The 22,655-nt window shown below is 44.4% G+C and overlaps 1 protein-coding gene across 1 annotated transcript in view; it reads right to left on the bottom strand.

Annotated features, from left to right (window-relative positions):
- Positions 1-4,402: 4,402 nt before the first annotated feature.
- The window catches only part of RNF144B (ring finger protein 144B), a 170,808-nt gene continuing 152,555 nt past the window's right edge, over positions 4,403-22,655 (bottom strand). Inside the window, exons 5-8 of the mRNA XM_082731840.1 lie at positions 15,444-15,648; positions 13,227-13,371; positions 9,218-9,307; positions 4,403-8,056 (exon numbers count right to left, since the gene is read on the bottom strand). Coding sequence (XP_082587966.1) covers positions 7,916-8,056; positions 9,218-9,307; positions 13,227-13,371; positions 15,444-15,648 — 581 coding nt within the window. The 3' untranslated portion in view covers positions 4,403-7,915. The remainder of the gene's footprint in view (positions 8,057-9,217; positions 9,308-13,226; positions 13,372-15,443; positions 15,649-22,655) is intronic.

Genomic DNA, 22,655 nt, shown 5'->3' with positions numbered 1-22,655 from the left:
ATTCTCAGCCTATGGAGAGAATGACCAAAAGGGGGGAACTGTTCAAATAAGAAAGAGACCAGTCTTGAAAATTCCCTGAATTACAATGGGGTGCCTCGGTGGCTCGGTGGTTAACCGTCTGCCTTTGGCTCAGGATGATCCTAGGGTCCTGGGATTGAGCCCCATGTTGGACTCCCTGCTCAGCAGGGAGCTTCCTTCTCCTTCTGCCTGCCACTGACCCTGCTTGTGTTCTCTCTGTCAAATAAAGAAATAAGATCTTTAAAAAAAAAAAAGAAAAGGAAAGGAAATGCCCTGAATTGCAATTTAAAACCAATTTAGTCATACAAACAAAGCTTAATTTAGCTTATTCTGCAAGACTAACTTGACCTGGGTCATTTCTTGCTTATACCTCTGAAAATTATATTCAAAACGTGAACTGCCTCCCAAGGTCGGTATGAAGCAACTACTGACCAATTCATGATCATTTAAGGACATGCCACTATTATAACCAATCCCTCTTTAAAACAGACACTGCTCTCTCATTATATAAGCTGCTTTATAACAATAGAACTCCAAACTGCGTTCCAGGTTTTGGTTCACTGAGTGCTCCTGGCTCATAGTCTTTTTGGTGTGTGTTCCATCAACTTTTACTAACTACTCCTTGGGCAATTCGTTGGTTTTGCTTCTGCTATTTCTGAACTTTTGACACCTCAATGTCGCTTGAAGATACACAGGATCACAAGGAAGGCATGAGAAAGAACTGAATTCTACCAACAATCAGTGCGCTTGGAAAAGAACTCTGAGCCCCAAATGACAACAGCTGGCCAAGACCTTGATCTTCAGCCCAGCAAGGTGGAGAGCAGAGAGGTCGGCCACCTCATGCCAAATTTCTGATGTACAGAAACTGAGGTTAATAAATGCGTTGCTTCAAGACACTTAAAAAAGTTAAAATAATGCTAAGAGGTCCTAGGCTGGCTCATGAAAGATGCTTCTAGCTCTGTCACTAACCCATCCTATGATTGTGCCATGTCACCTAGGCCCTGAATCTCACCTCCCACCTGTCAGTTGGGGAGGGCCGTATTAATAGGTACTTGCTAGAGTAGTAGGAAGAGCAAAAGAAAATGTGTTTGAAAGTACTTTGCATACCATATGGCATTGTGAAATTGTGAGTTTCTACAGTAAACCAGCTAGCTCTCCACCAAAATCATTGTGTTGATATTTGAATTTTGCATTTTTCTTTCCACCTAGCTTCCATTTTAATTGAGCATACAATTAGATAAATATTTATCTTTGAAATATCTCCTTGTGAAAAAGCAACCTAAAGGAATTTTTTTTTTAAAGATTTTATTTATTTATTTGACAGAGAGAGATCACAAGTAGGCAGAGAGGCAGGCAGAGAGAGAGAGAGGAGGAAGCAGGCTCCCCGCTGAGCAGAGAGCCCGATGCGGGACTCGATCCCAGGACCCTGAGATCATGACCTGAGCCGAAGGCAGTGACCTAACCCACTGAGCCACCCAGGCGCCCCCTAAAGGAAATTTTTAAATCTAGAAAGACGATGTATTTTCTGAGGAGGTCATTCCTGTCTCAACATACATCTGCAAGCTTGAAATGTATTAACCTCCCTCTTCTCCTTTAGGAGCAGTGTCTGACTGGAAATTGGTCACCCATACTCATGGCCGTAGCACACACAAGGCCATGGAATGGCTCCCCTTCTCACACATTCTAAAAAACAATGTCCCTCTGACGCTTGTGACCTCATCAGACCCTCTATGCCTGAGCCAGGACAGAGGAAATGACACTTTAAATGGTTGGCCTCGGGGACCACAGCACCAATCAAGAGGAAAGTCATCTTACTGCGAGCTGGGTGTCTGTCCCCTGATCCCACACCCGTCTAGACTGGCACGGGGCAGGGAGAAGAGAGGACACTGCCTGCTTGTTCTGTGCCCCGGGTGACATCAGATTTGCCAACCCTCTCCCGACATTCCGTTCACGTGCCCTTGCGGTGCCAAAGTCCCAGGGCCAGGCTGGAATTCGGGACACATCATGCAGGCAGCGTGTGGGTTTCTGGACTTATTTGCTTTTAGTTAAACAAATGGGCTTGGCTTCAGAAACGAGGTCCAGACTGATCAATAATCAGAAGTGTCACAACTTGAGAAAAATTTCACATTCATTTTATCTGAATGCGCTCAATGGCATTCATGTGAATCACCCCCACCATTCCTCAATACTATCCCTCCTCGATCACACCAGATCATTAAGGCGAATGGCAGACCTCATTCTCTTCTGATCTAAAGCCTGAATTCCAGCTTCAACATGCAAAATAAATTTTTAGAAAAATTTAAAAAGGGAGAACTGATAGAATTGCACAGGTAAAATTGAAAAACATAGAGGCAGAAAATGGAATTCGAAGTACAACTTCTTTATACACATCAGAAATCCATTCAATAACTCTATTATTTACAGCCTCCTTTCTTGTTTTTGAAACTGCCAGTGGACTGATTTATTTAATGATCAGCCACAAATACACATTATAGCATAAGCTGGTGATGTTAAAAGGAAAGGATTTGGCTTTAACAATCACTTTGAGTGTTGACTGTCAACATCAGAGGAGCCTGTGACAATGTACTCTATATTATAGAGAAGAGGCAAAACATGTTGGCATCTGAACTAAGTACGGGGGCCCACCTGCAATTCTCATTCCAGTGTTAGCAGCATACACACCACCTAGTAATTTCTTGACTAGCTTGCCTTCCACTTGCCCTTCTCCTCTACCTAAACCAGGGAGGGACTGGGGTTGACCTCAGGGGTGGACATCTGCCCCAGGCAAGCTGTCAGACACGCAAAAAGCACAGAATCTCAATGGTTATTTGAAATAATGATTGTCTTACATATACCTCCACCAAAGCCGGTAATTGAGAGGGGAATTCATTCCCTTGGTATTCACAGATATGGGAATGAAGACCAGATCCAATGAAAGTGCTGGAAGTATTCTGAAGGAGTCTTACATTCTTTTTCTGGCTACCAGGGTAGTGTGACCCTTGGTAAGACATGAACATAAAACCACTGCTTTATCTAGGAAATGCATCTAAGATCTATTCCACTTATCTCATAGGATTGTTCTCAAAAATTCTTTAGAAAGTTTATGTAAAAATACATAAATAAAACATAGTATAAATTGCTACTGAATTATTTGAAGAAACTCATTTCTTTCTCATAATGTAGAGTTGGATACTATCGTTAGGGTCTAAAAAATAAATTTATTATCTAACAGATGAAACTAATTGAATTACAGAAAAACCTAATTATAATTCTTCAGATTCACTAGGCTCATAATTTACATGGCAATGAGCTTGTGGGTTGGGCACTGATTAAAATCACTGCTGTTTAAAATGGTTCATTCAATCATTCTTTGGGGATGTTAACTCAAGTTTAGCAAAGACACTTTAAACATGAAAAAATGTTGACATTCTAGGAAAGGATTAAGCAAATTAAGAAACCATAATGGGGGCACCTGGGTGGCTCAGTGGGTTAAGCCGCTGCCTTCGGCTCAGGTCATGATCTCAGCGTCCTGGGATTGAGCCCCGAGTCGGGCTCTCTGCTCCACAGGGAGCCTGCTTCCCTTTCTCTCTCTCTCTGCCTGCCTCTCTGCCTACTTGTGATCTCTGTCAAATAAATAAATAAAATTTAAAAAAAAAAAAAAAGAAAAAGAAACCATAACGGAAAAATCTTAATACAATCTTACTGATTTCCTCAAAACTGAATGAACAGAAAATGGAATTTGAATTATAAGTCAATCCTAAGTCTTCGTCCCCAGTATCCTAATACAACCATATACAAATCAATAAAGAGCCGCCATCACCAGCAGATCAGAATGTGAGCTTTCAGCTTTGCACAAGTTCTAGTTGGAAACCAACTTCTGGCACTCAGCATTTGGTGAGCCCTGCCTTGAATACTAATCAAATGGAAATAACCTTAAGTTAACACTAATGTAAATCCACTAACATTCTTAACAAGGAAGTACATTCCTCCAGCAGACTTGTGGAAGATTGGAACCAACCATGGAGAGTATGTAGCCCAAACCTCAATTTCTAGAACTAATGGCTTTAATGCCTCGCAGCATTTTTTTATCAGAATGATCAAAGACCTAAATTATTGGTTATTTCTCTGGATAATGATCAGTGCCTGTGCACAGAGCGTGTCGGATATCCCACATACAACAAAAATGTGTGCAACAAGGGAAGGCGTTATACTTCCTCTTATTTAAGAAACAAGGTGGTGAGAGTTATTTCCACACTGGTACCGCAGATTTGGGTGCTTTTTGCAAATTCTGAACCTGGGATTTAATAGTGCTTCGTGGGCTCCTGGAGGATAAACTTGAACGTGTCTAGAAAGGTGCAGCACAACATAAATTAAACACACTTGCTTTCCTGCTCTGCATTTATTGGGGCTACAGAGACTCAAACAGCTATTTTCTTCTCAAATAATTCAGAAAAATATAATACAACAGCAATTTCTTAAATACATAACAAAACTTTCTGGATCATGAATCGACAGGAGATGTAACAGCCTACAGGTATCGACTGGACAGCTTTATAAAAGGTCACTCATCTACGGCGTTATGAAATTGTCTTCAGAGCTACACACATATATATACATGGTTCTATATACATAAAGGCATCCATTCATGAACAGAAAGTCAAGCATTGTGTACAGAAGGGTAAAATAATACATAGAGTCTGAATAGTCTTTAAGAGACAATTTGGGGTTCCAAGCAATAGTGATTTACATTCAAATAAACATGTAGATTTTCAAATCTAGATAGGTAAAATTTTCATGATGCAGGCTACAGGAAAATTCACACTGTGAATTATTTGTTCTTCAAAGGCCTCTTTATCGAAATAGAGATTTCAACACCAGAGCAAACACCCATTACGTGAACAAACAGAATGCCTACGACTCTAAAATTTGCTTCCATATGCCTTTCCCCCTCATCTCCCTACTAGTAACCAGAAAAAAATTCCCAGAAGGAGCAGCAGCTAGATGTTGTGCCTTTATATCTGTTAGTGTTTCTGGATCGGGGGGTTATTACCTCCAGATTAGAATTTGGTGAAGGAGTTTTGATTTCTATTTCAAAGAGACTATACTACTCCAGACAGAAATTTTTTTTTGCCACGACATCCAAACATGATCATGTAGGCCCGTATTTCTTCCTAGTATAGAAAGAGAATCACCAGGAGAATATAGGACTGACAGAGGAAGGAGGCAGGTTAAACTCTCTCACTGGCCAATTATCCCAAATGAGAGCATCTATCTGTTATCCACGTTGCCAGTTCTCTCCTTTATAAACAAAGTTTCCAGCTCGGCTTACACCTTGCCCTTTGAGGCACAGAGATCTATCTCGGTCTAACCCACCAGCCCATCCCTGTGGATTCTGACGGTCTTACACAGGCCAATGCCCGTAGCCACATAAGGAAGAAGTCACGATCTTCCAGGCACTTTTCGACATTTAAAAACTTAAATCTGGTTGTTAAAAATCTGTCTCACAAACAACCCCCACTCCCTGTGCCCTATGAAAAAGTAGCTGATTTTGTTACAGCATCTCTGTGAGAAGACAGATTCCTTCAGTTTGGCCAAGGAAACAGTATGGATGTTTTCTCCTACCTTTTACTCCAAATTTGGGAGCACTGCCTCTGCTAACATAGGATATTAGGTTATTCGAAATGAGCCCCTATTTAAAGATTCTTTGTGGACTCGAGCTTAGAGAGTTCACTCGTGCTGGAGGACATTGCCACGACAGACATACTTGATACAAAAATGCAATTTCATTGAGTTCCTGTGATCCCCTGAGCAGTTATAAATGCCCTTTGCTATAATGAGGCAGTGTTAAGACAAAGCAAATTATTCAAATACATGTACACTTGTCTTTCTACTAATATGATATACATTGATAGAAGAGGGTACACTTGTTCTGAAGCGTTCAGAGTTTCAAAGGAAAATAAAGACACCTAATATTGAGACATTTCCAAAAAATGATTAAAAATGTTTTTGGTTGGTTGCCATTCAAAAGTTTTCCCAGAGTTCTCATCTATGTTTTATACAAATGGTAAATAAAAATGTACACGACCGAGAGATGTACTGCACACAAATCAGGTATCGATATGTACGTGTGAACTCAAGTTCCTTAAATATGCCCACCCCCACTCAGGATACATTCCATTACGTAGGCAAAGCACTGTTCTTTAATAATAGGTCCAAGATAGCAGCAATTTAATAACCAGTTACCCAGTTACCTTGGGGAAGTAGGATGGGTTCTGACAGTCCCTCCTGAAGGTGTCGCCGGCTTCAAGGAGAGCTCTCTACGAGCATCTTACAAATTCCCATGAAGCACCAGGCTACGTTGCTAAGGGCAATTAGGTAATCCTGTCAATGGAGAAAAGCTTATTATCTTTTCAAAACCCGTGTATTCAAAAATCTGATAACGGGAAAAAGAAGTTGCCATAAGGCGATACCAACCCAAAGCATTTATGATACAGAAAGCATTTACATTTTATTTCTTGCAATTTTTTTTGTTATTTTTTCCCATTTCTTGTACACACAGGAAGAGTCTGGACTGCCCTACCAGAAGCTGAAAGAGCGATACAAAACTGCGGAGAAGAGAGCGGCTCTGAGCTGTGTCTGCAGAGATGTAAGTAACCAGATTATCGGTGTTTTTACAAAACTGAGATGGCGTGACTTTGAACTAGGCGTTGTTTTAAAAGAGTTAGGTTTATGAGTCTATACCATTGGGTGAGTTACGAACTTGCAACCAAAATTTACATATATAATATGCAAAAGAACAAACCCTTCAGGTTGACTTATAATAAATCACATTTGTCCCAGAAGGAAAGACAGGATGGCTTTGAGGAAACATTTATATTCTGTGTACCACTGGATAGACTCACGCATGCCCAACGGATGGAAATTCTAGGTAGGCAGCAGCTTAGCGGACTGATGTACACATGGACTTGGATACGTAATCCTGGTGTGTACTTTTAGGGCCAACTCTGTGTGGGATGCATGAACACAGAGCTCAGGAAAGGTGTCTGTTACCTATGATGAAGGGTACCCTTGACCCCTCAGCCACTTGACCCATGTTGCCTATAAACCAATCCTGGTTTATAGGATTGTCCTCCACAGCTACTGGCTGTAGGAGGACAGTTGATCACCTTTACCAAGGTACACTGGCCAAGGGAGAGCTACTGGATCAGACAGCACTGTTTGAGTAGACGCAACCCCTTCGCTTGGAAGGGACAATTCCCTCTGCACAGCAGAAGCGGAGATCACATGGGAAGAAACCTATTGTGTTTCTGCCAAGTCACTGTGGGAATGCCGGGAACAGCAGCCCCGGGAGCCCGCAGAGGCAGAACCAACAGACCCACTCCTGCTGCTTGGCACTTACGACAACGTCCCCTTAAACAGTGTTATCCTTTCCCTCCTACGGGGGGCCGGGTTTCTCCCATATTTCTCATGGGGGTCAAATCAACATAGAACAGATTCTAGCTGATGAGTTACGATGTGTGTTGCCAACCGTGACAACACACTGATGATACTGAGCGTTCACTTGGGCTCTTCGAATTTGGCTGGAAGTTGAACAGTCCAGTGGGATCCTGCGGAAGATAAAGTGACGGTGGGTTAGCTCCTTCTCAGCAGCCTCACAGCTTCCCGACATGCTCCAGAGACGCCGGCTGAGACTGCAGAACCCAGGTCCTTCTCTTCAGACAGGCTTTTCTGATGCCTTTTCTGATGCCAAAGACAGGCAGGCCAAGTTCAAAGTCTGGACACAGAGGCACTTCCAAAGTTTGGCAAGGAGGGGGCAGGTTCACTAAGTGGGGCTTTATCTCCGTGCTTCTCATGATAACCCCAGACGTCCGTGGCACGTGCACAGAAGCGGAGACCTTTAGGTCGTGGAGGGGTCGTGCTTTTTCTTCTTGCCCCGACAGGACTTGCAGACGCAGCAGATTATACACGGGGAAGCCAGGAGCAGCAAGGGTGAAGTCACCAGGGCGATGATGCCCAGTCCCACGAGGATCCCCACCACCTGGAAATTCGGAAGAAAAGCCTACTTCAGCACTTAAGTCTCCCTAGATGCGCAGCGAACCGTCCACTACAGACGGAAGGCTTGTCTCCGCCCCTACCCCGCAAAAATTCCCATGTTGAAACCTTAATGCCCAACATAATGGTGTTTGGAAATGAAGGCCTTTGGGAGGTAATTAGGACTGGAGGGTGGAGCCCTCACAGTGGGATTAGTGCCCTTACAAAGAGAGATTATCAGAGCGCTGGCTTCCCCCCACCTCCCACGCATGGCACCATGTGAGGACATGGTGACAAGAAGGCCATCTGCAGATCAGGAAGAGGGTCCTTGCCAGAACCCAACCATTCTGGCACCTTCAACTCGGGCTTCTTATCTCCAGAGCTGGGATAAATACGTGTCTATTTTTCAAACCACCCAGTTTTATGGTAATTTATTCTGGCAGCCTGAACGAAGACACCACCTCAGGCATATGAAAGAGTCACAGTTATGGGACCTTTCAGCCAGTGCCCGGCATGACCTGAACCAGATATGAGCCAGGGAGGCAGCAAGGACTAGATCCGAGGTGAGAGGAAGAAACCGGACGCTAACCTGAGCTCCGGCACAGGCTCTGTGTCACTCCGAGCTGTTGGCGCTCTCCCTACCCGAGTCTCCTCGACAGCCTCATAGGGATGCTAACATGATTCTGAGGCTATTAACACTGACGCCCTTAAAATGAACGTAGTCTTTAATAAATATCAAACACTATTAAAAATAAACCAGGACGCCCTCTGAACCTCCCAGAGAAACCCACAATGGCATGTGCAGAGGGATCGAAGCTCCAGCAGGGGCCCACAGGATTTTAGAGAACTGCCTTTTATAAGAAATACGACTTACAGGGCTTTACGAAAGTCATTCTATCCTTTTTTTAAAGAGGAGAGAGTATCTGCCTGGATTCTGCAGGTCACTGTTAATTACTGGGCCGCTCTGGGGCCCTGCCCCTCGCCCTACCCTCAAGGGGATCGTGCTCCTGAACTAGCTGCAGGCAGCTGCTAACCCTGGCCCAGAGCTCCGCAGAGCCTCCCAGGCTGGGATAGGTAAGCAGAGAACAGGGTGGGGAGGAGGACGGGGTGGGCTTTTTAAGCCATCCCTAGTCCCAAACAGCTCCTGCTCCCTTAAAGGTCAGGGTACCTGCGTTCGGTTCCACATCACTGAGGCTCTCGAGTGGCCCAGCTTGTTCCTGCATGGCCCTTTGTCGTAATGTCTGAGGAAAATGTCATTCTGAAAAACAAAGAGAGAGGTTTCAGTAAACACGCTCTTCTGAACAGAGGGCTAAACACTAACCACATTAGATGGCCGTGGTGGAAAGCAAAGGCTCTTTCCGGGAATACAAATGGTGGCCTCTGGGAATTCCAAGGCCACGATCTCTAGAATATGTCTCAGTACTTTCACAAATCATGGAGTGAAAACAGATCCCAATCATCAAGACCCTTGACTGAGTTAGAAAGGATTAGAGTCCTGACCAACCATCTTTGACTGAGTCTAGAAAGGATTAGAGTCCTGACCAACCATCTTTGACTGAGTCTAGAAAGGATTAGAGTCCTGACCAACCATCTTTGACTGAGTCTAGAAAGGATTAGAGTCCTGACCAACCATCTTTGACTGAGTCTAGAAAGGATTAGAGTCCTGACCAACCATCTTTGAAAGGTGGCCCTAGAACAGGTGCGATGTGGAATGGAGATTTCGAGTGGAGAGTATGTGGGAAAAAATGCCAGCTGCTGAGATGGGAAACACAGACATGGGGTCCTAGGAAGGTTACTAACTCAATGGGGGAAGAAGGAGAAGAAATCACAGATGAGAGCAAAGCCCCCAGATAGAGGCAGGAGCCTGGTCGAGAGAAATGACAACAGAGAGATGAACTTTGTTGGGAAGATGATGGCCACACTTTGGACAGTTAAACTCAAGAGATACTCAAGCCATATTGTTCAAAAGGCAGCTGGTTACACAGATGAGAATTTGGGGGGAAAGATGGGAGTCAGCGTACGCAGGGTGGAGAAAAACCACAGAAGTAGATGAGATCACCCAGGGAGAGAGTGTAGACAGGCAGGCAAAGAGGACGTAAGGAGGGGGCACCTGGGCACCTCCGTTAGTTAAGCATCTGACTTTTGAGTTCGGCTCAGGTCATGATCTTGGAGTTGTGAGATAGAGCCCCATGCCCAGTGCCGAGCCTGCTTAAGATCCTTTCTCTCCCTCTTCCTCTGCCCCTACCCCTTCTTGCTCTCTCACTCTAAAAAAAAAAAAAAAGAAAGAAAAGAATGAGTCAGGAGCACCTGGAAAGGAAACAGAAGTAGCCAGAAATGTAGAAGGGAAATCAGAAGAGACGTCATCACTGAAGCAGAGGCGGTCAAGACGTCAAAGGCAGTGGAGACTCGAGGTTAGAGGAGGACTGGAACATCCATTAAATTTTACCCAAAAGACAGTACTCAAAGCCTTGGCAAAACACAGTCAAGTCTGTGACAATGTGGCAGGCTAAGTGCATTTCAAAGGACTGGAGGTAAGTATCCAGGATGAGAGGCAATTATGCTGTTTTGAGCTTCTTCCAAGAGAGGAAGAGAGAAAGAGAATGGTAGTAAGAGAGTCATGCAGGCTTGAGAAAAATGGGACACGTTTTTAAATGGGACACAGCTGAGCACATGGGGATGTTAGTAGAAATTGAAATCACAGGAGAGAGAAGAGATAATGGAAAGGGACAAGTGTCTGAGGTCCCCAGAGCAGATTAAGAACACTTCGTCCTCTGAACCAGCAGGGATGAGGACCAAGGCAGCAGCAAACTCAACACCTCAGCAAAACTCAAAAATCACTCAGTTTGGGCATCTGTCTCAGGCTTGGCTCTTGGACAATCATCCTGCTCCCAGACCCAGGCTCTGAAACTTTCCTATAAACAAAGATCAACACCACCATCTGACATAGAACACTTGTCGAGAGAAAAACATCATTACCAACAAGCCAGTGCCCCCCGGCGAAAACCAAGAAAATTAGATCTCAGAAAACAATGACCAGAAAAAGATGCTTCAGTATTTGAAGTCTGTGTATCCAGGCTTTTAACATCTGTGCCATTTCAACTCGAGCACCGGAACAGTCCAAGTAACAGAACAGTGTGTTCCTTGCAACACCATACCCCAAACATATTTCAGCCAAAGAATGGGGGGATCTGGCACACATCTTTATTCCCTTACATTCTTGCTTCTTAAAAAGAACCTCATGGGCCCAGCCTCCTTGGGATATGAACCCAATTAATGTTCTGGTTAAACCTGAGGGCAAACAGAAAAGATGTCTTTCTTTTGTAAAAACACGAGGGGTGTACAGTCAGTGAAAACCTCGGCCAGAGTATCACACGTCAGGAATCATAATGGGTCTCAAATATCACACATACATTCAAGGGCTTAGGATCAATGGAATTAACCAAATAAATAAATAAATAAATAAAAACACTGCTGAGATTCCACAGCCTGAAATGTCAGTTTTCTTTCCCCTAATTTATACCTCAGCTTGAAACGCCAAGATCGGGCTGATTAAAATTCTTCCACACAGATATCATCTGAAACAATGTCTAATTTTCACTTAAAAATCAGACCTGTGGCAGCCAGCATGCATCCCATAATAGCCACACACAGACTCACTAATATTAAAGGATCACCAGAGCCGCTTATCAGACTGAAGCCAACCAGGCAACTGAAATGAAAAATTGCGCGCAACGCCCGGATGGCTCAGGCGGTTGGGTGTCTGGCTCTTGATTCCGGCTCAGGCTGTGACCTCAAAGTCATGTGACCGAGCCCCGCATCTGGCTCCATGCTCAGTGTGGAGTCTGCTTGAGATTCTCTCTCCTTTTACCCTTCCCCCAACTTGCGCTCGCTTGCTCTCATTCTCTCTCTAAAATAAATAAATAAATCTTGCAAAAAAAAAAAAAAAAAAAGAGAGAGAGAGAAATTGGGAAAAGAATGTTCACCATGACGGAGAGCTCACTCTGGTATGGACATATTTCACTGGTCCACATTGCCAGAATAGGAACTATCTCTTCTTATTCGTGCTAGAAGAAACACCAGGGAGGGAGATCTGCTCAGCCGTCCTTCACAACACTTTTTACCTCTGCGGTTACCGTGAGCCTCGGCTCGGGACTGCCTGAGCCGCACCTGACCAGGGCCAGGTGTGCTTCACCAATGGTGAGGGGGAAAGAGTCACTGAGGCAGACCCCGTTATCCGGGAACGGAGCCCTAACAAAACCAGAGCAAGACCACAGTCGTGCCAATCAATGGTTATTTAAGACATGCCCTTGATTTGAGTGGCTTTCTTCTGTAAATTCAAAAAGAGGAAGAGAACCAAATTATGGTAGGCAGAAAAACTGCTCCCCTACTGATGCCCGTGGCCTACTCTCCAGAATTTGAGAATTTGTTGGCTTTTGTGGAAAAAGGGACTTTACACAGGTGATTAAAGTAAGAGCGTGAGATGGCGGAGAACAGCCTGTATCATCCAGATGTGACCAGTCTAATCACTCTTTCATCCAGATGTGGCCAATCTCATCAGAGGGTCCTTAAGGGCAGAGCAGCTTTCCCAGCTGTGGTCAGAGGGAGCTGCGACAAAGGAAGAAGGGGTCAGGGAGACGTGATGTGGCTGGCTTCACAGCTGGAGAAAGGGGCCACAAGCCAATGAATGTGGGCAGCTTCTAGAAGCTACAAAACCCAGAAATGGATTCTCCCCTGGAATCCAGAAACTTCATGCAGCCCTGACGACACCTTGATTTTAGTCCAGTGAGACACACATCAGATTTCCAGAGGATAGAACTAAAGCCAAAAAAATCTCTGCTGTTTTAAGCCACTATGTATGTGGTGATTTGTGACAGCAGCAAAATAAATGAATACACTGACGGCTCTCTACGTGATAAGAGGAGACAGTGCCCCCAACACAGAAGCTGTCCCTAAAACGAAAGCTTGCCTTTAAAGCTAAGCTGACACAGTGAAGGGACTCAAAGGGACATCTGCTAGACATTTAAGTAGCAGCCTCAGAAAGACTCAAGAAAAATAACCTTCTTTTGCAGAATAAACATAGACTCAAGATTTTAAAAGGAAAGCCTGGAGGACCCCGATGGGCGCACAGATATGATGAAGAGAGGCCACAGGAGAAGATGCTTCCAGGTGGCACTTACGTCCAGGTTCTGGAGACAGTACCAGCAAAACGTGTGTTTGCAATTCTTGCACATCATCTGGGCACAGCCCTCGTTGCGTTCGATGTAAACCCGACAAACGGGGCACTGCTTGATGGGGGCTTCTGCGTCTGTCCCAAAGAGGGCCCTAGAAACAAAATGGATGAGAAATTATTGGGGGGTGGGGGGGGTCAAAAATGCTGCTAGAACTACAAGGGTGTCCTCTGACCAGGGCTGGGGAAGAGTGGGCCGAGTGTCATTAATTCAACATGTCACTAAAGCCGTTCTAGATTCCATTTTATGGGCACCAATTGAATTCCTAGGGCTCCTGATGGGTGAGGTAGTGGCCTCTCCCTCATCTGAGCTTAATTCACTTCATGGAAGAGGCTGGGGGTAAAAATAGGAGGGACACAGATTATTAGTCATTCAGATAACTCAAAACAAAAAAGAACCTTAATTTATGTATCTTTGGCTAGGAGTCATGCTATAATTGTACTTTCCACACCTGACTTAGTTCCTTATTTGGCCAAGTTACTATTTCATTCCCTGAGCACACACTGTCTAAAGCAAAAGCCCAAGCATTCTGCTACACAACAGAAAAACCAGTTCTGGATCTGACACGGCATAGACAAATCTTCCTGGCAATCTGTTCTGATAAAGAAATGGAACAGGTCACGGGATGCAAGAATCAATACCTGAAAATCAATGCCCAGCCTCATTAAAGAGACTTGCTCCCGACAGATGCCTAGATCAGCGCAGGCTCACAGCCTTAAGAGGCATGGAAAATAAGTGGAACACATGGGGGGTGTGGTTAGGGGAGCCACAGCGCTGTGCTGCACATTAGCTAGCGTTCATCAGAACCAGCCCCCGGTTCACGGAGACATCAAGTTCACAAAGCGTCCTTGGATCCAGGATCGGATTTGGTACTCACCATAACCGTATTATAGCAGTGGGACAGTTACTATTTTAATTCTTTCCCCCACCACTTTTTTTTCCCCCCAAATAAAGAAGCAGACTCACAGAGGCTGAGTGACTTCCATGAGGTCCCGCCGATACCAAGTGACCATGTCAGAACTCAACCTCTCAGGGTGCCCGGGTGGCTCAGCCAGTTAGGCATCTGCCTTCAGCTCGGGTCACAATCCCAGAGTCCGGGGATAAAGCTGCACATTGGCTCTCTGCTCAGTGGAGGGTCTGCTTCTCCCTCTGACTCCCCCCACCCCCACAATGCTCTTTCTTAAATAAGTAAAATCTTTAAAAATAAAAATAAAAAATAGAATCCAACCCTTCTCTGCTCTGGGATGTTCCCCTTGTCCCATGATGCCCGCAGACCTATCGGCAACGTGCAGAGGGTACTGGCTAAGAAGGTGTGTGCCTGCCCCGGGCACTAGGTCTAGTTTTCCTCTTGTTTGTTTGGTCCCAGATTCAAGCACAGTGTCCTAGCCAGGTAGCGCTCCCGTTCCTGAAGAACGGTTCCACACTTTCTGAGGGTGTGGGGTGAGCCAGCCAACTGGACTGGGCACACCGGTGCCTCTGTTCTCGCTGGTGCAGAACAGCCGGAGCCTCCAGCAAAGCCAGGGATCGTGCACAAAGGTCTCTCGCTCTAGGCCCTTCTGCTGCTGTAAAAACCCTTTGTACTGAAAGGTACAGATTTAACTGCTTCTCATTGTCACCGACTCTGAACTTTGGCACCGTCTTTGCAGGGCACCACGTATAGGGGATGTAGCTCTTTTCTTCTAAGACCTGGGTATTGAGCACTGAGCCCCTGAAGGCTTGCTGCTTCTATTGTGCTCTCTCCGATAGGGCTGGCACACTCCACAAGCTGCCACACGGTCAGGTCACAAAGTAATTTCCGCATCACTTTGCAAGCAGGAAGAAATCCACGGCAGGTGCTCATGGCTTCTAAGCAAACGGCTGTGGACAAGCCATGCCTTGCTATTGAAAACCAGTGGGCCGTGGGCCTTCCAACCTGAAGAAAAATCAAAATGCATTCAGACCCTCATTTCAGCGGTATCTAGGAGAGTCTCCAGGGGTAAATACCTAAAATCCCCTTAGAAAGACTGTGTCGGTTACTCTTTGTTAACAACTTCCCAGTTCGGAGACACTTCTCAGGGAAGTTCCACGGGGGAAAGAACCCATCTCTGAATTCCATCACAAGAGAACTCCTTCTCCAAGTGACCTATTTGGGGTGAATAATCACAAAGACCGTCTCTCCTTTCTTACCTGTGCTCTGTTGGCAGGACGATGGGCTGACTATCTCTACAGGAGACCTCTGCGTGCCAAGCATCCTTGCAACAGGAGCAGAACTTCAGGTGACAAGAAGGGCACTCCACCTGCACGGGCTGTCCTGGGTCACCGGAGGCAACAGGGCACACGGTCTGACAGTCTGCGACAGGACACCACGTTCGGTGGGGGTCCAGGTGAACTTCTAGAGCATAAACAAAGACAATGTGACGGTCTATGTGTCTTTCGTACGGGCCTAGACTTCCCCCCGTTCCTTCTTCTCTTTTATAGGCTAATATTTATGGAAGGTTAGTACAACCGAGGGCAGTGATTTCTACTCTTGGTCTTCATAATGGACCCAGACCTACGAGGCCACTCAGCTCTGCCATGTTTCTGAAAGTAGGTACTTGTGGGAGAGGCCACCACTGCCCTTCCGAACAGATAGGAAGTGTTCTCACTAACCCAAATGAGCAAGTCTTCTGGAATACTTCTCACCTTTCAGCACTCAAAGTAGGCAAAAATCTTAAGTCCCTGCTACAACTATTTGGGGGTATTATCTTGGAGGAAAACTGGACCTGAAGGACCTACAGAAGCAAAAGGAAAAAGAAATTCATGGGATGTGGGGACTTTGGGACTGAGAAAGAAGAAGAAATAAAACAATTCATGGGATTTGGGGACATTCTGGGACTGAGAAATAAGCAGTGAGATTTCTTCCTACCTTTTTTAGAGGGAACTGAAAGAACAAGGAAGAAATCAAATAGTTGAAGGACCAAACAGTGCCTGGTGTGGCTTAGCCAAGAAGTCAGATTAGCTGTCAATTTGGATATTCTGTTCTACTACCATATGCTATTTATGCTAGTTAGAGATATTTGTAAAAGACTCAGAAGATCCAAAATCAAAAGGTTTCATAGACCATAAAATGATAGTCAGTTATAGACTATACCAACCACATCCAAGTGGCCTGTAGGAAGGAATATGGAGTTGGGGGTAAGCCGACTGTCATTCTATTCAAATGTTTACAAATCTTGTTTGGTTTTCCATTTTTCTATTCAATAACAGTCCTCACATTCTTGTCTTACAATGTGACCTTTAAGGGAACATATCATGTAAAAATGATGTTATTTGAGGAACAGAGTAGCCTTTTTTCTCTGAACCAATGTATTTTGCAAATTTTAAACTGATGGATTCCAGTTTTAAATCTCCTAAGGCTTATGATTCTTGGAAATTTCCACACAGGAGGCAAACAGACCCAAAGAGTGGTGCGAAAAGGAAATGAAGGCATTAAGGATGAGCTTAGTTTTAAAGGTAATAATTTTACAAATTCAGTATCAGGGGAAATAAGTCCAAAATGTTCCAGCAAACACTGTCTCCATTAATCTCTCGTCTAGAAAAGACAGCAATCAGATCCATGCTTATTACAGGTTTTCATTCAGAAAGAGAACCCTCACACTTACTTTCTTATCTAATAATTCTGGGGAATAGGGGTTGGAGAACGATGAGGCAAATAAAATCAGAAAACAGAAGCCTATGATTCACAGGTGCTCAGACCCCAAGAGAGATGGACCCTTGAAAGAAATCCCTGTAAGTTTGAGAAAGGCTAGTTAGAAAATCAAGGGGACAGTGACACACACCTCTGCTCTAAGGTCCTGACCTTTTATTTTCACACATATTTTTTTTCCAAACTCTTATAACGGCTTCACAAACACTAAGTCCAAAGAAATGAAGGCTGGTGTATAAATTACAGCTAAGGACTCACACATCACCTACCTTCTTAACCACCCATTCCAAATCGCAGGCCTTTTAATTTTTTTCTACGATTTTATGTATTTATTTCACAGAAAGAGACACAGCAAGAAAGGGGAACACAAGCAGGGGAAGTGGGAGAGGGAGAAGCAGACTCCCCACTGAGCAGGGAGCCCCATGCAGCCCTGGATCCCAGGACCCTGGGATCATGACCTGAGCCAAAATCTGACGTTTAATGACTGAGCCACCCACGTGCCCCCAAATCCCAGGTCTTTTAAAGGACTGACAATACGGAAAGGGAAAACTCATAGTTAAATTTGTAACATCCCTGCGGATTGCCGTACAAAAGATACAAGGATACAACTTGTTCTCATAATTCTAATCCAAATTATTTGGTAGGCATTCTGAACTGCTTGTTTGTACCAACTTATTGTTCAGGTATCCGGGTTGCCACAATAAAAGCAGAAACCATAAATACAGGAGCAGTTACAAATTTTAATGAATCCCCATAAAGGAAAAAAAAACCTTAGGAAATAAGGCAGCTGATGCACACTCCCGTGCAAAAAAGCAACGGAAGAGTCTGGGCCGCAGAAGGCAGCGACGCTCTGGACTTTCCTCCGCTTCGATAGAACAGGAACGATCAGGCGAAGGAGGTGGTGGAAGGGGCAAAACAGAGACCCCGCAGCCTCCTCCTCACTTCGTTGGAAGTCTTGGTCCGTAGGGGTAGCTTATGGAGCTTAACCAACACCCGAAGTGGAGTTCCCAGGAGACAGATGTTAACTCTATCCAGAACTGTCAGGGACTCCTCTACCACCTTTACGGTATCTGGTCAACGTCTGTCCCAGCTTCCTTCTAACCTCCTGGCTGAGCCACACAGCGCAGCGGACTTGCGCTCTCAGCCTTCTGCGCAGCCAGGGCGTGGTCATGTGACACGGTTCTGGCCAATGGGAGGTGAGGGAAGACCGCAAGGGGCTTCTGGGACTAGCGCTCCTTCCGGATCCGCCGGGCAAGAATCTCCCTTCCGTCCGCAAGCCTGTGAACACCGCTGAGGGAAGCCGTGAGGTCTGGGCCGCCACGACCGTGGGGGACTCTGACGGGAAAATTACAGGAGTTGGAGAAGTTGAGCCGCTCCGTCAACCACACCCGCCACATCAGGCTCTCTGGATTTCCTGTATGCGAGGGAATTCCGGGCCTTCACTGGTTGAGGCCCTTGTTAGCCGGCATTCTGTTCCTTGCGGACGAAAGCATCTCAACCCATAAGCTTACCTCTCGCAACAGGGAGCGAACGCCCAGGTCAGACGAGGACTGCGCCTCCCGTGCGGCTGGTAAGTTTACAAAGGGGATTAAAGTACCCTGAGATCATCTCCGAGAAGACCTTTGAAGTCTTTATAAGTGAGGCCTGAGGAAATGTGTGTATGCAAATAGAAATAAAATATACACTACACCCATCATCCTGTAGAAAAACTTATCTACCATAGTAAAATTTTATTTTTATTATTTATTAACCTTTTTAAAAAATTAACACCCTGTGCCAGACCCGTAAGGCTTTTGGGTAGATTACTAGACAAATAATAGACATCCACATAGCTGAACACTGTGTAGCTCTAAAATAAGGTGAACAGGGGTGCCTGGGTGGCTCAGTGGGTTAAAGCCTCTCCCTTCAGCTCAGGTCATGATCTCAGGGTTCTGGGATCGAGCCCCGCATCCGGCTCTCTGCTCTGCAGTGAGCCTGCTTCCCCCCCAACCCCCACCTCTCTGCCTACTTGTGATCTCTGTCAAATAAATAAATAAAATCTTTTTTAAAAATCTATAAAAAAAATAAAATAAGGGGAACTGATGTGACAATATGGAAAGATCCCAAAGATATACTGCCAGTTCAAAAATGCAGATTGAGGAAGAGTATAAATGAACCATGTTTATAAGACCATGTATATATAGAAATATGTTTTAACATTTTCAGAAAATCTAAGAAGCATAATAAGAGTTATCCTTGAATAAAGGGCAGGGGTTGTAATCAGAGGCAAAGATTTAGTTTAATACTAAACTTGAATTTTTTTTTTAAATATTTTATTTATTTGAGAGAGAAAGAGAGAGAGAGCATGAGTTGAGGGGGCAGAGGGAGAGGGGGAAGCAGGCTCCCCACTGAGCCAGGATCCAGATGCAGGGCTCAATCCCAGGACCCTGAGATCATGACCTGAGCCAAAAGCAGCTGCTTAACCAGCTGAGACATACACATGCCCCTAAACTTGAATTTTAAGAAGAAACAGGAAAAAATACTACTTTTATAATTTTTAAAGCTAGTTTTAAAAGGCGACTAACAATGGCATCTGGGTGGTCAGTCGGTTAGGCATCTGACTCTTGGTTTGGGCTCAGGTCATGATCTCAAAGTCAGGAGATCAAGCCCGGCTTTGGGCTCTGTGCTCAGTGGGGAGTTTGCTCAAGATTCTCTCTCTCCCTCACTGCCCCTCCTTCCCTCCCCGTGCTTGCACACTCTCTCTAAAATAAATAAATAAGGTTGCCTGCATAGTTCAATCAGTTAAGCATCTGCCTTCAGCTCAGGTCATGATCTCAGGGTCCTGAGAATGAGTCCCACATCAGGCTTGCTGTTCAGCAAGGAGTCTGCTTCTCCCGCTCACTCTCCCTCTCTCAAATAAATAGATAAAATCTTTTTAAAAATTTTAAAAATTAAAGGCTGCTATCAATCTGGTATTGAATGATAGACTAATAAAATAATTCTGGATCTAAGCTCTTCCCTGGAAAACCATCTCCTTTTAGTATTCAAATTTCCCCTCTGTTTCACATTCTTCTCCATATATTCAATTCTCATTGTAGGCTTTTCCTTACCCTAAAAATAATATCATTTTTAACCAAGTTATAGCCTATCCATTCTTAAAGGACCTACTACATGGGGCACCTGGGTGGCTCAGTCATTGTATTCGGCTCAGGTCATGATCCCAGGGTCCTGGGATCGAGGCCCACATCGGGCTCCCTGCTTGTCAGGGAGCCTGCTTCTTCTTTTCCCACTCCCCCTGCTTGTGTGCCTGCTCTCACTTTCTTTCTCCCTGTCACATAAACAAATAAAGTCTTTAAAAAAAAAAAAAGATTAAAGAAAAAAATAAAGGAACTACAACATACTTGTCTTAATTTTGCTGTCACATAACCAGCATCTTGTTCATTGCTGTGCTCTATTCTCTTCATGGAGATGGCCTTTCTCTCTTTAGGTTGTAGGCAAGGAATACTTATTTTATTTGTGTGCTCCAGTACACTGACACAGTGATGGAATGCTTCCTGTTGATTTATAGCAGTCATTCTTGGTTTTTTGCAAAAGCTAGATATAGTCCTCTGCCAACAATTGCCTTAAAAATACACACACTACTAATACCATCTTGAATTGCCTTGCACTGGAATTTATTTTCCATTCTCTTCTAGTGCTTTCATCAACAGATGTACATAGCACACTAAAACCATCCAATACCAGTCCTGGTGTTGAAAGTATGTTACGATCGTTATTAGACTCTAAAAATCTCCACCTACCTCAGTTAGGCTCTCTACATTTGGAAAGACACCAACTTGGCAAAACATGGAACTTTACATATAGCACTCTCAAAATTAAACCTCCTTTATGAAGTGTCACTTATAAGGGTGACAACAAAAAAAAATTTCTAACATTAAAGTGAACAATAATTACCCTTGCTAGAACCCTGCTTACTGTCTCCCTGTACCTAACATCCATTTCACCTTCCTGTTTCATGTCAGTCCTTGGATGAGTGATCCAGATTCACTGATTCTCATTCCTTTACTAAAGTAAACTTTTTCTTCCCAGTTCCATAATAAACTGTTCTCTGAAAGTTAAAATAGCCATCCCTCTACTCATCCCCAGCAAACGGTTCTCATTCTGTCTTCTATCTGATACTCTTGGGGCTCTCTTCCATAAGGCACCAGCCTCTCTATTCTCTTCCCACAACCAACCTTCTCCTTTCACATCAGTACTGCTTCCTTTGGTTCCATCGATGGATGGTGTCAAAAAACTCAGTCCTTGATTTCTCCCAAATGTCCTTCCTTACAGAACCCAAGCTGTGACTGAGTGTCAATCTTGCTTTAATTTAGACTATTCCAAACTTCTTCTTGAGGCCTGACTTCTTGTGCTGATATGCCTGAAAACTTAGTCAAATGTCTGTTATTCATTGTTCATTCAACAAATGATCAATTTCAGGGACTTTTTAGAGACCCTAGCCTTAGAGATGAAAATAGAGGTTTGCTTCTCAGAAATCTCAGTGTGAAAAGAACAAGAGTACTTGTGTAAATTAAATTAATGAAATATTTTCAAAAAGCAATGCAATAACTGACAGAACACCCCATGAGATAACATAAAATAAACTATTACCGTCTATGAGCAGCTCTTAGGGGTGGAGGTGAGGAATGTGTAATATACAGAAGGTATTTGTAAGACAGGAATATTTTAATGCTCTTCTTATCTGAGTATCCATAATGAAGTTTCCCCTTTCAGTCAGCTCTAAATGCAGGAAGTAGAACTGGTCGCTCCTGCTCACAGTACAAACCAGATGGCAAATGCTGAGATGAAGTTCGAGAGAGCTAAGGCACCACGTAAACAGAGATTAAAAAACAAAAAACAGTCCCCAGAATAACAACTCTGTAGGCAGCCAGAGTGTGGAAGGTATAAAAGGGAACGAATAGTCTCCTTCCAGATACTGTAATAAAGATGCTGTACTTAAGAAGACACCGAGCAAGGACATCAGCAGTCACCTTCTAAATCGGGGTCTTGCCAGGAGCCAACAGCCTACTCCATCTTGTCAACTCTGCATACGGTGACATCAAATGAATCGCCCACTTGAGAAATCAGCCACGATGAGAGTATTTACACTACAGAAATTGGCAAACACCATAAACCAGAGCCTCCCCGCTTCTCCCACAAATCTGTTTACTGACATGTCACTGAACACTGTCCAAACTGAGAGTAAACATTTAAATATATAAACCCAACTTCAATACCATCCAGTGGGGGTCACAGAGTGGGCAACCAAAGAACAGAACGTAGCACAAGAGGAGGAGAAATTGAAAGGGCAACAGTGACAGCTCCTTTAGCCACATTTGCTGGCCAGCCTTTTCTCCTTCCTGAACATTCCACATACAGACAAGTACTTCGACCTGAAGTAACCTTGCCTGTCTCCCATGGGTGTGTATCTTCTTCTAGAGTATTGGTATTTGGTTATATTCTCATTTTTTGATCATTAATTGCTTTTTGCACAACTGACTGGGATCTTTAACCCCAGTAAGAGCTACCCTAGAGGAGAAGCAAGCTCTTTCTTCCACTCAGAACCATAGCATGAGGGGTTCCTGGGTAGCTCAGCTAAGGATCTACCTTCGGCTCAGGTCATAACCTCAGGGTCCTGGGATCGAGCCCCACGTTGGGCTCCCTGTGCCGTGGGAAGCCGTGGGAGGCTCTCCTGC

The sequence above is a fragment of the Mustela nivalis genome, assembly GCF_964662115.1.
Source record: "Mustela nivalis genome assembly, chromosome: 5".
Taxonomy (NCBI): Eukaryota; Metazoa; Chordata; class Mammalia; order Carnivora; family Mustelidae; genus Mustela; species Mustela nivalis.
This window is presented reverse-complemented; position numbering and strand designations above follow the sequence as displayed.